General features: G+C 39.4%; 1 protein-coding gene across 18 annotated transcripts in view; it reads right to left on the bottom strand.

Annotated features, from left to right (window-relative positions):
* Cdc42bpa (CDC42 binding protein kinase alpha) overlaps window positions 1-16647 on the bottom strand; it is a 226305-nt gene that overhangs the window by 120923 nt on the left and 88735 nt on the right. For all 18 annotated transcript variants that reach the window (XM_074048826.1, XM_074048831.1, XM_074048819.1 and 15 more), the window contains exon 6: window positions 3781-3874. In XM_074048826.1, the coding sequence (XP_073904927.1) occupies window positions 3781-3874 (94 nt within the window). The remainder of the gene's footprint in view (window positions 1-3780; window positions 3875-16647) is intronic.

The raw sequence follows: 16647 nt of genomic DNA, 5'->3' as shown, positions 1-16647 counted from the left end.
AACAGGCAATATTATCTCATAGCTATGACATCCTTGCCATATCTGAGCCTAGTGTCTTGCCATGTATGTATGATTTAATACAATCTCTATATTGATAGTTTTTCAGATTTTGTAACACTATTCAATCTTTATTACAACTGTTATTTAATTGGCTACATTTAGGGGAATAATATGATTTGAATCTCATAGCCATTAAAAGCAAACTGAATATTTGGTTTATATTATTATTGTTATTGATTTGTTAAGTATTTTCTCTCTCTAACCAGTACATACACAGAATTTAAAAATTTATGATTAGGAGGAAGAACAGCTCAGAAATTTAGGTTAATACTATAAATTATCAGGAGTGGTGTCTCATGCTTATAGTCCTATGTACTTGGGAAGCAGTGATCAGGAGGATCACAATTTGAGCCCAGCCCCGACAAAAAGTTCACAAGACTCTCCCATCTCCCATCTCAACCAATAAAAAGCTTGGCGCAGCAGTGCACACCTGTTATTCCAGCTAGGAAGGAAAGATAAATAGGAAGATTGTTGTCCAGGCATACATGTGAGACCCCACTGGAAAAAATACTTAAAGCACAAAGAGCTATGGGTGTGACTCAAGTGTAGAGTGCCTGCCCAGAAAACACAATGCCCTGAGTTCACCCAGCATTGTGGGCGGGGGTTGAAGGAAAAATAGAGGCCAACTATGTACTGTTATAACATATTTATTATTAAAAAAAAATAGAAAAAGTACACTCTTCAAAAATTAAAGTCCAGATAGAAAAAAAATAAGTCAAGGATATAATTACAGCAAATTAAATATAAATCAGAAAACAGACAATAAAAAAGAACCTGGGAACATATAGTCCAAGGTCCCTTGAAGTAAAAATTAAGTGTGTATGTGTGTATGTGTGTGTATAGTTTCTATGTTTTTAAAAAACATATCAAGAAATGAACATTTTTGTGCTGGGGGTGTGGCTCAAGTGTGGTATAGCACCTACCTAGCAAGTGGGGGACCATGAATTCAAACCCAAGTACAAAAAACCCAAAACATTCTCAGGGTAGAATGATACTTAACTATTCTTGATTTTCTATAATAAATTACTATTCTTAATAATTAGGACAGCTTTCCACTTTGTCAATTCTGTGATTATGTACTTGTAAACTCTTCCGTTACAAACACTTAAAAATACAACATTTATATAAACATAACAAAGAATTCTTTTTAAAAAGAGACATTCTGAGGAATCAGTAATCAATAAATGGTTGATACCTACAATGATAAGACACTTCTGATTTTCATTTTCTAGGCACTTACATTTTAAAATACAGAGGGAACAAAAGGAAAGTCCTTGGGCTTATATGAGGTGGGAAATTTGAGGAGAGACTGCTCTATTTTAACCTTGATGGATTTCTAAAAATCTGCCACAGAGCCAAGAGAGATAACAAGACACTTTACTTATCTTGACCTGATGTGTGAAAAGAAAATCTCCTGTAAAAATCAAAACTCTAGGTAACAAGATCCCAACGTTTGGGAGTTTAATCCACACAGTTTCTATGGTCACATATTCTCAAGCCAAGACTCTGGCATCAATATTGGCCAGGGTGGGCAATTTGTTTGCTTCTAGGAAACAAAACAAATTCAAAACTACACTGAAGGACATGTGCTCAAACGTGGCCAGATAAAATTCTCACACATCAAAACCTCATTGAAAATGAGCTCACAACTCAATAATACAAACTAAGTGAAGAAACTATCCATTATGACTAACAGTCAGAAATCCAACAATTAGTACAATTAGATCCTTAATAACTGTAAGATCTATCTTTCAAAGATGTATGTTTAAAACTACTAACAATGTAAAAAGTTTTAACCACAAGAGAAATCTAAAAAATCAAACAGAAGTTGTAGAGTATAAAACAGTGGTGGCAGTTTTCAAAATGCAGTGATGCAGACACTGGAAAGAGCAAGAAGCAGTTAGTCTGGAGAGACGAGTGTGAGTGACCAGGCACAGGATGAAGGCACAGAGTAGAGAGGAGAGGTGCGTCAGGTATGGACCAAGCAAAGGAGACTTAAGGTGGCTACAGAAGTGTCAGCTATGGTTAGAATCATTACTGATGCTTTTTAAAATCCATTAGCATAATTGTAAAAGAAACCGCCCTAGAACAACAAATAGCAATGCTGAGTAATAGATATGAACAACCTGCCACACAAGTGCTGTGTGCAATGCTATTGAGTATATAGGTAAATTAGTAACCCTACCATCACAATAAAGATTTTTAAATAATGGATGATAGATCGGATGAGAATACAAAAATCTGAACAGCAAAACTAATTTTAGTTTTACTTAGCTAAGTTAACATAACAGACACCTGCTCCTTATACAGAGAGTAACACAATGAATTCCATGAACAACATGATAGGTCGTCCTAGGATTAAGAGCCCTTCAGTGGGCCATAAAACCAACCGTGCAAATTAGAAAGAAGATAAACTCCAGGACCTGTGTCTTCAAGGAAACTCAGAAGGATGAGCTAAGCCATTTAGTGTATCTGCGAAATTGCTAGATCATTTAACATGTGGGGATAAAACAGAGTTACACACAAAAGTAAGCAACATATAATGGTCACTGAAGTCAGAGGAGATAAAACATGGAAGCAAAGAAAAGAGATGTCATTGCAGGGCATAGCTATGACCACTGGCATCATAAAAAATACTGACGTGGACTTAATGATGGATTGTGTGCTGATTGCATTGGGAGGACAGAGGAATTGTACTGGCTGGGCAAGACGGGGCTAAGAGACCTGAATCCTCATTTCCATGAAGGAAACTAATAGAATCTAAAACTAAACATTCAAGATGGACCAGCAAAAATATGGTAAGAAATACATAAATCAAAGAAATGCCAAAACAGAGGAGCAAAGGTTTGTGAACATCTTCTTCTAGGGAAAAAGACTTGGAGGGGAGAAGAATTTGGGCAAAAAAAAATGTTAGTTTCTTGTTACATAACTTCTTTAAATATGTAGGTGTCACTTCAATAAGAGTCAAATTTAAGTAAAACAAATGAAAAGGCTTCTTCACTATGATTTTTCATGGAGATCCAACATGCTGGCTTACCCAAGAAAACTGTTTTGAGATTATCACGGGAAACAAAATACTACCCTACTGCAAAACAAAACAAGAATTAATGACTGGGAAGACACCAGTCCTTCAGCAATAAATCTGAGCAGGGAAACTCATAAAGACTGAGCTAGGACTCACTGCATTCTGGAATGCAAAGGGAATAAAATTCGTACATACAAACTTCCAAGTAAATGAAAGAAAATGCTGAGCAGACCAGCAGAGGTTAAGCAAACAGAAACAGAAAATTAAGGTGACCCAGAATGCTTTCTGAAAAAAAGAATTCACTTGCTGAACACTGTCCCTCAGAATAACTGTAATTAAGAAACAGAAAAATGAAATACAAGTGAGGACAGAGTTACATTTTCTTTTTCCATGAGCCTTTCACGTCCAGTACAGCAATAAATAGTTACCAGTTAAAGAAGGAGCAAACAAGGATCTTATAAAACATCGTTCCCAAGATCACTAATATATGCAGATGAAATGATTTATGACTTTATAGACAAGCCCTATTATGAATAAGTATCCCCAAATGTCTTTCAGAAAGGAGGCTGAGCATGGACAAATGGATAGCTAGATGGACAGACAGTATAAATACATGGTTTCTAAAACACAGAAAGAAGACATACAGCAAGGGAAATATTTGTGGGTAAAATAACTTAGGATTTATCTTTATTTACCGTTCCATCTTCCATCAGCTTCAGACAAGAACCAAAATCGGCTAAACGAATGTGTCCATTCATATCCATCAGTATATTGTCAGGTTTAATGTCTCTGAAAAATAAAGACATTCAATTTTTAGTTGGAAAAATAAACATAATCAGTTGCTTAGTAAGATAACCTTCTTCACCTGAAAATCTCAAACATCTTTTATGTGTTCAAATCCTAGCTCTGACTAACATTAAAACTGTCTTATACACATAATTTCAGTATTCTTCTGGAGAAAAGAAGTGCTTTGGTAATTTTCATTCTGGAAAGGAAATTTTGAGGAGTAATGAAAACATTTTTGATTAGCTAATGGTTACGTAGGTATGCTGGTGCACTGCCAAAACTCATTGCTGTATACAGAGCACCTGTGCCCTTTGTCATGTGTACTTCAATCTTAGAACACAGGGAGGAAGAAAGTACCGTCTGAACTGAAGACACTGGAGTCTGAGGGAGAGATTTTCATTACGGATTTCATCTCTTTAAACATGCTTAGTTTGCTGAAATAGTTTCTATTTCTTCTACAGTATATTACAGTGGTTTTTATCTTTCTAACAGAGTGATTTTCTCCACGTTTTCATTAGAATACAGTTGTCCATAGCATCAGAGCCGATTAAATCTGCTACGTATTCATTGTTGCTGTCTGACGTTACTTCTTTGTATCTTTCCTGTTTTGTACCTGTTTTCCCAGGTAGAGTGCTGAGCGAGGGCTGTAATATTCACAACTGTTCAAGGCAGGTCCACTCACGTGCCCACTTAGAGAGGAAGCTATGCCACCCAGAGTGAACACTCAAGGCCAGGCAGGACTCAGACCCGGCAATGTGGCTACAGACCCTGTATTCTTAACTGTGACCATTTTAGCTAGATATTTGTATCTTTGGGGACTATTTCAAAATAATTATTGTTGTGTTTGATTTCATCACCTTTTGCTTCTTTTCATCCTTCTCTGTAATTCAGGTTAATTTTGCTGTTCTTTCCCAGCTTCCTGAGTTGGAAGCTTAATTTGTTTTTGAAAAAACAAATCTTTCCTTTTTCAATATTTTCATTTAGTGTTAGAGATTTTCTTTTACTGCAGCAGTTTCTGTAGCTGCGTCCCACAAGTTCTGATACGTAAACTTTTATTTTTATCTTCATTCTAAATGTTTTCTACTTTACACTGTGATCCTCCCTATAACCTATTTTTGTCACAAAGAACGTATTTCAGAGCCAGGCCTGGCAGTGCATGCCTGCAATCTCAGCTTTGGAGACAGAGGCAGAAGGAGCCAGAGGTCAGGCTACATAGAATGGCCCTGTCTCAAAAAGCAGAGCAAAACAAAACAGATACATTTAAAAATTTTTTAAATCTATGGATTACTTTTAATTCTACTTTGACTTATTGTTTATTTGTATAAGTAACATATTTTACTTTTCAAAATAAAATTTTAAAGCATAAATTGAAAAAATTTTCCTCACACATGACCCCCATCCACCCATACTACACTTCCAAAAATAATGACTGTAATAAGTTTATCAGTTTCCTCTATGCATATAAAAGCAAGTATCAATTGATACAACCTTGTACTATAAATAGTACACTATGCACAGAAATCTGCAGTTCTTTCTTCACTGACAACAAACCTCTGACCTGTGTGAGGACAGAAAGGCTTCATCTGGACAGATTTAAGAGATGCTCGTGTATATCAGTGACATGGCTCAGACAACCATTCTGCTGCTGATGCCCACTGGAGTTTTCTCTAGTCTTTCCCTATTCTAAATAACATGTCACGTCCACAATGTAAGGATAGCTGTAAGACAAAATTTGAAATGTGGGGGCTGGCAGAGTGGCTCAAGTGATAGATGTCTGAGCATGAGGCCCTGAGTTCAAACCCCAGTACTGCTCCCATCTGCAAGAATAACAAAAACAAAAAAACCCTTATTTAAAAAAAATTCTAAATGTGGAATTTTTAGTAAAAAAAAAAACATGTGTTTGACATTTAATAGATATACACAAAATGGCTTTGCAGTCTTGGAGTCGATTTACATCCCCACAAGCTCCATGTGAGTACACCCATTAGCCTACAGCCTCAGCACAGAGTGGTTTGTCAAATATTTGTACTTGTTGCACATTTTCAGGTAGGAGGTGGTGTTATGTGTTACTAGTAAAATTGTCTTCTCATGTGCAGAAAAGCCATTTGTTTTCCTGTCCATTCTTCTTTTGGGTATGATCTTTATCTCATAGGAATCACCACCATCATCATTTGGTGGCACTGGGGTTTGAACTCAGGCCTAGGCGAGCACTCTACCACTTGAATCAACCCATCAGTCCTGTTTTGTGATGGGTATTTTCCAGATAGGGTCTTGTGAACAGTGATCTTCCTGATCTCTGCCTCCTGAGTAGGTAGGATTATAGGCATGAGTCAGGGGCACTGGGCTTAAGAATTCTTTATATGGTAAGAAGACTGCCTTTGCCCATTATATGAACTGCAAATCCTTTTCTCCCGCAGTGAATATATGCCTTTTTAGTCTTTATTTTGTTGTTGGGCCTCCCAGGTAGTCTTTTGTGTGTGTGTGTGTGTGTTGAAGTTACCAATATTTTCATTCATGATTTTGTGAACTTTAAGTCATGAAAATTCCCCTGGCTCACTTCATGGGACTTCTTAACATGTCCCAAATTGAACTTCATAAATCCTCCCAATGAGATCTCAGTCTCTTCCTAAGACACGATTCCCTGCTCTCTTGTTGGGTCCATGATCCTTCTCCTTGGAGGTGCTGCCTTTTCCTATATTTCAGGTTAGTTGGTTGCCCTGGGATCTCAGACCTCTGGTGGGTTAAAGAAAAATCATAATTTTTTTTTTGCAGTTTTCCTTTTAGTGGTTGCTCTTGGTATTACAATATGCACTGTTTTTCTTTTTCAGAGACAGGGTCACACTGTGTTGCCTACCCTGGCTATAAACTCCTGGACTCAAGGGATCCTCCTGCTTCAGCCTCCCAAAGCAGGTGGGATTAAAGGTATACACCAGCATGCCAGTTACATCCTTACTTTTCATGGTCCACTTAGAATTACTTATGAATTATGTTACCAAAAAAATGTTTTAACTGTGTGCCTCTGTACCTATCCCTCTATCTTTATGCTACAGTTGTTACAAAGATATTACCTCTTTCATGAAAATCTCACAAGGAAGTGTTATGTTTGCTCTGAACAGTCATATGTTAAAAAATAAAAAACAATTAAGAAAAAAGCAAAAATTGACAGTCTTGTGCCCATCTGGACACTAATTTTCAGTGCCTTCAGCTCTTTTCTGAAGACCCACATTCCACCTTGTGTCACTTCCCTGCAGCCTCAGAACTTCCTTTAGCACTCCTTGTGTGCAGGTCTACAAATGATATATTCTTTTTCTTTTACCTAAAAATATCTTTACTTCTCTTTCATTCTTGAGGGATATTTTTACTGGACATGGAATTCTTAGTTGACAGTGTTTTTTTGCTTTTTGGGTTTTTTTTTTTTTTTTGAGACAAGAGTCTCATTTTATAGCCCAAGCTGGCCTCATACTTGCAATCCTCCTGCATCCCAAGTGCTGAGATTACAGGCATGCACCACTACACCTGACTTATCCTTATGTTTTTGTTTTATGGCAGTACTAAGGTTTGAACTCAGGACCTCTTGCTTGCTAGGTGCTCTGCCATAGCTTAAGCCATGCTTCCAATCCTTTCTGCTCTGGTTGTTCTGGAGATAGGGTCTTACTTCATGCCCAGGCTGGCCTGGACCACAATCTTCCTACTTTATGCTTCCCACAATCACTGGGATGACAGGTGCACCCCACCACGCCCAGGTTTTTTTCAAACATTTTTGCTGGGGCTGGACTGGAATTGTGATCCTCCCAATCTCAGCCTCCTGTGTAGGTGGGATGATATGTGCACACTACTGGCTGAGGTGGTATCTCCCACGTTCTGCCTGGGCTGACACTGCCTTCCCTCCATCTCAGCCTCCCAAGCAGGTAGGATTGCCCACACGAGCCTGACTTGAGCCTGGCCTGAGCCCACATTTTGTGATGAGAACGCTTCTCTTGATGAAAGCATGCAATTTACCGTTTGTTTCCCTGCTGCTCAGCTTTTGGCTCTCAGGAGTCCCACTCCACCAAGCCTTCCTGTGCCTTTTCTCAGACTCATTTGCCCTCGTGTCATTAAGCATCGCTAAAACACACATTTATATCTTTCATCCAATTTGGGAGATTTGGGATCATTTTCTTTCCTTGTGGATCTCAAGGAACAGGCACACAAAGCCTCTTTCTTGAAGGCTACTATTTTAACCCTTTTCTCTCTGGTTTCGCTTTGATAATTTCTATGCATCTATCATCAAGTATTTACTGTTATCTTCATTAGGCTTTCATGAGAAACTTTTATTTTCAGATAATTGTATTTTTCATTTCTAGCATTTTCTTTCTTTCTTTTTTCTTTTTTGTCAGTTCTGGGCATGAAACCCAGGACCGTGGGCATGCTAGGCAAACACTCTACCACTGAACTGCTTCACCAGCCCTGCATTTGTTTTCAAATCTCTATTTCTGTTGATACTTCCTGTCTTTTCATTAACTGTGAACATATTTCATCACTTTGACTTCACTGAGAATTACTACACAGCTACTGGAAAATCCTTTTTTTCTAGACTCTCCATCTGGATCATTTCAGGGATGGTCTCAGTTGATGTGATGTTCTCTTGGATGAGTGACACTTTCCTGTTTCTTCATACATTTAACTTTCATTGTATCCAGAATATAATCAATGTAAAATTGTTGAGAACCTGGATTCTTCTATTTTTCTCCAATTATTGTTTGGTTTTTGTTTGTTTGGCTGGTTGGATTTTTGCTTTATTAGCTGATTTATCATACATACACTGTAAGCTCAGCTTCTGGACCCAAGGTTCTGGTCTCATTTGATGTCCTTTGTCTTTAGTTGAGCAGTTTTCAGGCAGAGCTGTGGATACAGACTTTGGATTCTGTCTCTAGCAAACCTGGTTTCCCAGGGCTCAGCTTTCTGACCTCACACCCATGAGATTGTAGCTCGTCTACCTGCACCCATGCCACACTGCTTACCCAAGGCTGAGAACTGCACAAATGTCACCTCATGTCATACCTCCTCTTCTCTATCATGTTCTACCTCCTGTTGATTCTCTGGGATGCTCTCTTTTGTGATTTGCCATATCTTTAGTTGTTTTCTTGGTCCAAAAGGATCTCAGTCATAACCCTCCCTTGTATATTTCAAACACAATTAATTTGAGTTTTCTAACAGATACAGACAACTGAGATTCAATTAAGGCATGTATGGTCCCCTCAGGCTTACATGTTGAAGGCTTGAGTCCCCAGTGCTGGTGACACTATTTTGTGAGGTTCTGGGAAGTAAATTTAGGAGATGGGTGCTAGTTGGAGGCAGTACATCATGGGGGCGGGGAGCATGTATCTGAAGGTTAGACTAGGTCCCCAGTCCCTTCCTCACTCTCTGTTTCTTGTCTGCCATGAGGGTTCTGAACAATCTCCTCCTCCTCTACCTCCTCCCACAGTGTTCTGTCCAAGCAACGATGGACTGAGCCCTCTAAACCATGAACCAAAATAAATCTTTCCTCTCTTAAATTGCTTTTGTCAGGCATACTGTCACAGAGATGAGAAAAGTAACTAATATAGGCCATCTTTGGTTTTTAAGTTCATGGATGTGACAAAGATCCCCTCAATAAAATCTCTCAGTCCAAATTCTCATCTATACTCATGATGCTCCCCCATCAAGAATCAAGAGGAGTTGGCCCTCCTGCTTGAACCTGGACAGAGCTATGATTTCCTCACCAACAGAGTATGGTGGATATGAGGACATAAGACTTCTGAGGCTACAGTGTCACATAATTCTGCTTTGTTCTCTTTGGGATGCTTGTTATTGAAACCCAGTCACCACATTATTAAAAACTCCAGCAGTCCATAGAAAGGCTCATGTGGAAAGAGTGAAGACCCCGGCTCACAGCCCTGGCCGACTCCTCCAGCTGACAGATTGCATCTTTATTTTTCAGGTTACATCTACTGCATAGTGGGATATGGTTGACACTGGCCTTGTTGGTGAGATTCAGCCACTTTATATTCTTAGGATAACACTGATATTGATCATAAAATGTACTGGGAGATTCAATTGAAGTCTCCTGAGGGTCCAATAAAATGCCTAGCCTGAAGAACTGGGTGAGCTAAGATGTAACTAAACTAATACAAAAATATAAAAATGTCATGGCATTATAAAATGCAATGGTGATTTCCTTAGATCTACCCTCTGTACTGACTCCTTCAAATGAAGATATATTCACAAGGATTTCATTGCTGTGAAAAACTCTGAAACCAAGTCTCAGGTGTGCTTCCCTGACTAGCACAGTTACACGTGCCCAGAGAGGATGGTAAATCTCTGCCTTTGGTACTTTCAAGTCTGCGCTAACCACTTCTTCCTTTGGCTAATTTAAATCTCAGTCTACCCATACAACTGCCCATAATTGTGAGTTTAACTGCTTTTGATGAATTTTGTGAGATTTCTTGCAAAGTTATCAAAACTGAAGGTGGTTTTGGAAAACCCCAAACTTGTAACTGCAATCAGGAGTGAAGGTGGTCCTTTGGAAATGTTCCCGTGAACTTTGCAGTTGGCCCAGATCTCAGTCACTAAAACACAGATGAACTGTGGTAACTTGATCCTCATTACAGAACGTGATCTCTACGTGGAGCCCACGCTGAGTTCAACTACAGCTTTAGTGCAACATTACCTATTCTTTAGTAATTTTAGGATACTAACAAACAGCTCCACCATTAGCAGTAGGAAAAACTTCACTTCTGAAATGTAACTCGGGCAATAAAGGACTAAAGACCGTTTTGAGTATCCCTCAGGCCTCCAGGTATTTCTATCTCCTCTTAAGAGCAATGACTTTACACGAAGCAAGAGGGTAACCGCCAAATCACACTCACACGTCTGAACAAGACAAGCAGTCCAAAGCCCTGGTGAAGATCCCACACATTTATCCTTCAGGAGACTCTTAGGAGGAATCTAAAGGGATGGAAGCCTCTCCGCGGTGTTTCCCCCAGCAACTCTAGTAAAATAGGATCAGTTTGTTTCCTGTGCTCTGCAGGTGCACTGTACTCTGGAACCAACCACATTATCTAACACGTTGTTAACATCAACAAGAGTGTGATAGCCAGGTACCAGTTCCTCATCCTGGCTACTTAGGAGGCTGAGATTGGGAGGGTGGTGGTTCAAGGCCAGCCAAAACAAAAAAGTTTGCTGGGCCCCATCTCAAGTGGAAAAAAAAAAAATGGGTATGATGACATGTTCCTGTCATCCCAGCTGTGGCAGGAAGACTACAATAGGGTGATTATGGACCAGGCCAGCCTGGATCCCATCTCTTATTTTGGAGACCCTATCTCCAAAATAACCAGAGCAAAAACAGCTGGAGGCATGGCTCAAGCAGAAAGCCCTGAGTTCAAACCCCACTATAGCCATCAAAACCAAAAAGGAGGTTAATAAAAATTGCAATCATAAGTCTTAAATAAGGAACAAATTACATGAGAAAAAATAGGAGTCATGAAGAAGTCTATAAATAAGTTAATTGTTTTGTTTTATGTTTGGACTAGGGTAAAGAGAATTTAAAAGTAAATCTAGGGCTGGGGACATGGCTAAACTGGTAGACCCTGAGTTCAAACCCCAGTGTTGCCAAAGTGGGGGTGGGAAGGAGGTGGGGGGGTGGAATTTATCCTAAGCATTAATCAAAGCTAAAAAGTAAAAAACAAAGATAGGAAAGAACACATACTACATTGTTTCCCCAAACCTGCTTAATTTGCCTTCAGAAACAGATTTTATCCAACAAAAATCTAGTATGCTTTAGCCCTTAGTAGTATAGTCTGTTCTGAAACTTGGACATTTTCACAAGAGAAACTTGTACCAGGAAAAGAACTAAAAACAAGCATGAAAAATATGAAAACATTACACAAAAACTACAGTAGTTTTCATTGGTCGTATCTCCCTGGTGTAGGTTCTTTACTTTTCAGCATAATCTCTATCTTGTGATTCTTCATTCCCTTTTGTATTTCACCATTGATTAGCTTTATGCATTATTTTAAGTTATGTAAATCCACTATGGAAAAGCAGAATGAAGAGAAGGAGAGGGAGGGACCTTGATCATGAAGAAATATAACCAGTGGACACTCAATGCAATACTGACTACTAACTCTTTCTGGAGCACATTTCATGAAGCAAGTGTTCCTAAGATATGATTTGACAATGGGAGTACTATACTGTAGTAACCTATTAATCCTGCCCAGTAAGAGCCTTGAAACTACAGGGCTCTCTCTCGTCTAGACGATAAACCCTCCAGATACACACACTGACCTGCGGCCACTAAGCACAAAAGGGAAAGTCACAGTCCGCCTCTACAAACCTCCAAGTGATCAACCATTACCTGCATTGCTTGCATTAGTTCACCTCATCCACCTGGATCGCCCTCAGGGAGAGGGGCCCTGCAGTGGCTCTGCATTCTATCACAGGACTGAACATTCAAGGTCCCTTTCATGTGGAAACTCACGACTTTCAGCTCTACACAATATTAACTTAATATTTCTTTGATAAGGCCACCCCTCTTGTTCTGTCTCCTATTTTAGAATACCTATAATTCAGCTGCCTTCCTCAGGAATGATCCTATAAATCTCTCCACTGGCCTCTCCAGCACCCCAGGTGTTTTATTCTTTTCCTCCTGTTTCCTGGGATAGCTCCTCGACTTTACTTTCCAACACTTGTACAAACTTTTCTCTAACTCTAGTATCCCAATTTTGAATTCAAAGGTTTTTTATTCTCTACAGACCTTTCTACAACACAATGTTTTTCATACATGCTACACACCCTGTGTCTCTCAGACAATGTTAGTGATCATTTAGGCGGGACAGACTTTGAACATACTACACATGTGCTCTACCACTGAGTACCACCACATCCCCTGGAATGAGTAATCTTTTTTAAAAACCTTGATTGATTTATTGTGAGATACTAGAATCAAGTGGCACTTTATTCTTTAAAAAAGAGTGGGTGTACCAAAGGGGCTGAGCAGAACTGGTTAGTTTTACAGAGGAGAAAGGTAAAATAAAACAAGTCTGAAGACTAGGAGGTCCCTGATCAGGGAGCCGTAGGATCCAGCACTGGTGACGCCCCACCATGGTTTGCAAAGGGCTGTCTTCTGGTTATATCCTCACATGGCAGAGAACAGGAAGACCCTGAGTGTTAATCGCAAACACTGTCCCCAGGTGTCAGAGATCCTGGGTATTCCATCATATTTAAGAGCACGATGCTAGAAAGAATATGAGATACTCTATGCTACGACTATTTTGCTGAAAGAACGCTCCAACTTCAAGGCTGTAGATCTTTCAGTTGGTCTGCTTACGATTCCTCAGAAGAGTCTTCCACTCTTCTGCCTAGGACCATAAGCCTGGTCACTGTCACCTTGCAGCAATGAGGAAGAGGGAGGGTGGTCTCCATAATCCACATGCATGATTAGTTCCTCTTGTAAACTCAGGTGTCTAGTGTGGTAAGTTTGCTCACAACCTCATTTTCAACATGTCCAGGGACCCTTTGTCTCACCTGCTCCAGAGAGGGATGTCCAAGCTTTCTAACAAGGAAAGCAAGAGCACTGCCCAATAGTAAGGAAGGTTAAATTTCAACCAACATTCTTGTTCAAACTCTCATTTACCTCCTTTCCAAAGCTGCTTGGTAATAAAACCCTAAATCTTTTGAGAATCTAGTTGTTTCTAACTAAGTTAGGTTGCTTTTAGAATTCTAATATGAACTCGTTTAAGTAAGCATAATTATGGGTTTCAAATTATTTTTATTATCATCCCCATCAAATCTGAAAATTTCTCATCTTTGGTCAGTGGTAGCCTCTGCAATTAGGCTCCCAAATCTTTCAAAAACCCTAGGTTTTTGAAAGCTTATTTGCTCTTTGGTGGGACAAGGCATACCAGGCTTGTCTTGTACATTTCCTACCTAGATTTGTAATTAGTAATTAATCCAAGAAGTTTGTGTTCCCACCCCCACCCCGCCAGAGGAAGTAGTATCTGTGGATCATAGTCTGTCAAAAGGGATGACTGTGGCTATTGCGTTGGTCACTGCCCCACGGCACTGTGTGTACACGTGTGCCTCAGAAGTTCAAACTGACACTTGACAACTCAAATTCAGAACTCTGAATCTCTTCATCAGTATCTCTTCTCTTCTTAAGGACACAGCACAACAAAATTATAAGCCCACACAGTCAATTATTTGTTATTTCACATTATATACACAATGATGCAATTACGATAATTATACTGTTATCACCACGAATTTGACTATGAAAGCAGTTTGAGAAACCTTTACATAAGCTCTCCCACTTTTCAAAGCTACTTTTATAGTTGTCCCATATGCAGAGCACATGGCTGCCCATGCCCCATTCTCTCCTTTAAACCTTTTTGTTTGCCACAGGTCCCGCAGGCATACGCTGATGTCTCTCAGGCAGCTCTAGTGTCTGATTTTCTACTAGACTGTGGGAGAATTCATAGAAACAATATTTCCCACCTTCTTGTAACATGGTAATACTTGTATGTGCCCTTATTCCTGCAAGAGGTCAGTTTTATTCATATTTTCATTTCTAGGCTATCATTAATATTTAATGCATTTTTTGTCATAAAGCTTTGTCACTGCAAAGTCTAACAATAAGCTATTTTTTCTTCTTTCCCATAGGAGTCACTTGCTCTTTTTGGCTGGCAGGGTTTTTTGTTCTGTTACTTAGAGTCAGTAACCACACTAATGTGTTTATGACCTCCCTCTGTCCACTGTGTAACAGCAGTTACACACATCACATATTCTCTCTCCAAATATCCTAACCAAATTTGCTTTAAATACGTTAAAGAATTTAAAGAGGGGAAAATGAGTGTTTATGTTGAGATTTTTACCATTTATTATTTTTTTTAATCTTACCTGAAAACCTAGATGTCCTTCTGCCAGCGTTTCCTGTGTTCTGAAGCATATTGCTGACATCCATATTTTATAGTTATTGCCTGGGATTTTTGGCAGTACTGAGTGTTCTAACCAGCCCTTTCCATAAGCTTTAGTTATTTTTCAGATTTTTGCCCAGGCTGGCCTCAGCCTGTGATACTCCTACCTATACCTCATGAGTATCTGGGATTGCAGACACGTGCCACTGTGCTTGGCTTGTTATTTGAGATACAATTATAAAGTTTTTGGCCCTGGCTGGCCTCAAACCTCGATAGTCTCCACCTCCCAAGTAGCTGGAATTACAGGCATGAGTCATCGTGCCCAGCCACTTACCATTTCTTGTATGTAAGGACCACAGCAATGAATTTTTCTGAGTTTCCTAAATCTGAAAACAATTTTTTCCCCCTACTTCATCACAGAAGGAAATTGCCACCGGGTATAGAATTCTGGGTTAATAGTTTTCTTTTTTGCAATAGTCTAAAGATGCTATTTTATTGTCTTTTGTTATTATTTGTTTGTTTTGAGACAGAGTTTCACTATTTAGCCCGAGGCTGGCTTGGAACTCCCTATGTAGCCCAGGCTAGACTTGAATTCAAGATCCTCCTGCCTCTAATTCCAAGTACTGGGAACATAGGCATGCACCACCATGCCTGGCCTATTCCATTGTCTTTGCCCTCTAGTTTTGGTAAGAAGTCTGAGACTATTAAATTGGTTTTCCCCCCAAAATGGAAACTGTTTTCTACTTTCAAAATTTCTTTATCTTTTGAATTCACACTTCAGTTATGGTGTACTATACCATCTTAGGTCTGCTCAGGAGACCTTCTTTTTCCTGTGTGTGTAACTTTCCATTGCTCTCCCCTGCAATCCATTGCTGTGTTCCCGTGTAGCATCCTCCTGGCTCACTGGCCTCCTGGTGCATGGTATCTCCTCCAGCAGCTTCTCTTTGGTGGCTGAGCTATCCTACTGCTTCACTCACTTCACATGGTCTCTTTATTTGGTGGGTCACAGTTAGTAATGCTATCAGTGATTTTTATACCTGGGTCACCCTTGAATTGCTGTCCACTGAGCCTTTTTTTTTTTTTTCCTGAGACCAAATCATAATTTCCTGATAGATTAGTCTGAGGTTATATTATGTACATTGTGAAGTTCTGTCACATAAGCTTTGGGTTCTGTCATAACACTCTGGGAAATGTTAGTGTTTTAATTTTACACAGTCAGCCTGGCTGAGAATGTATGTTCAAGTATATCCCGCATTATGACTGAGCCTTGAAAACACGGTGCTAGGTGAAAGAAGCTAATCATGACAGGCCACCTGCTCCGTGGCCTCGCTTGTATGAGGCGTCCAAGACAGGCCATCTACAGAGTGGCACTAATGGCTGCTGAGGGCTAGGGGACATGGGAGGAGAGGTGAGAGATGAAGGCACAAGATCTCCTTCTGAAGCAGTGAGAGCACTGGACAATCTACTGTGGTCATGGCTGCATGCACCTGTGAATGCACTCACTTCAATGCACATTTTAAGTGAGTCAAGTGTGTGCCTCAATAAACGTTATTTTAAAGGACTATTTACAATTTAATTTCACAACAATTCTCAATGGCGCTGAATACCGCCAGCAAATTATATGAAAAGGTAAGACTTTCCTCCCAAGGTGAGAAAAAGTTTGGAAAAAGGTCTTGTAAAGCATTTTATAGAAATGATTACTATTAACTGTCAAGATTGTTGTATAACCTTGATAGCTATGAGGTGAGCTAATAAAAGCAAATTCACAGTTTTCAGATTGTCTTTTTAAAGTGCCTTTGAAAGATTTTAAATGGAGAAGGAATTTCCCATTTTTAAACCTTCTTC

Source organism: Castor canadensis, chromosome 11, assembly GCF_047511655.1.
Source record: "Castor canadensis chromosome 11, mCasCan1.hap1v2, whole genome shotgun sequence".
Classification (NCBI taxonomy): Eukaryota; Metazoa; Chordata; class Mammalia; order Rodentia; family Castoridae; genus Castor; species Castor canadensis.
The sequence above is the reverse complement of the archived record's forward strand: the minus strand, read 5'-3'. Positions and strand labels throughout refer to the sequence as shown.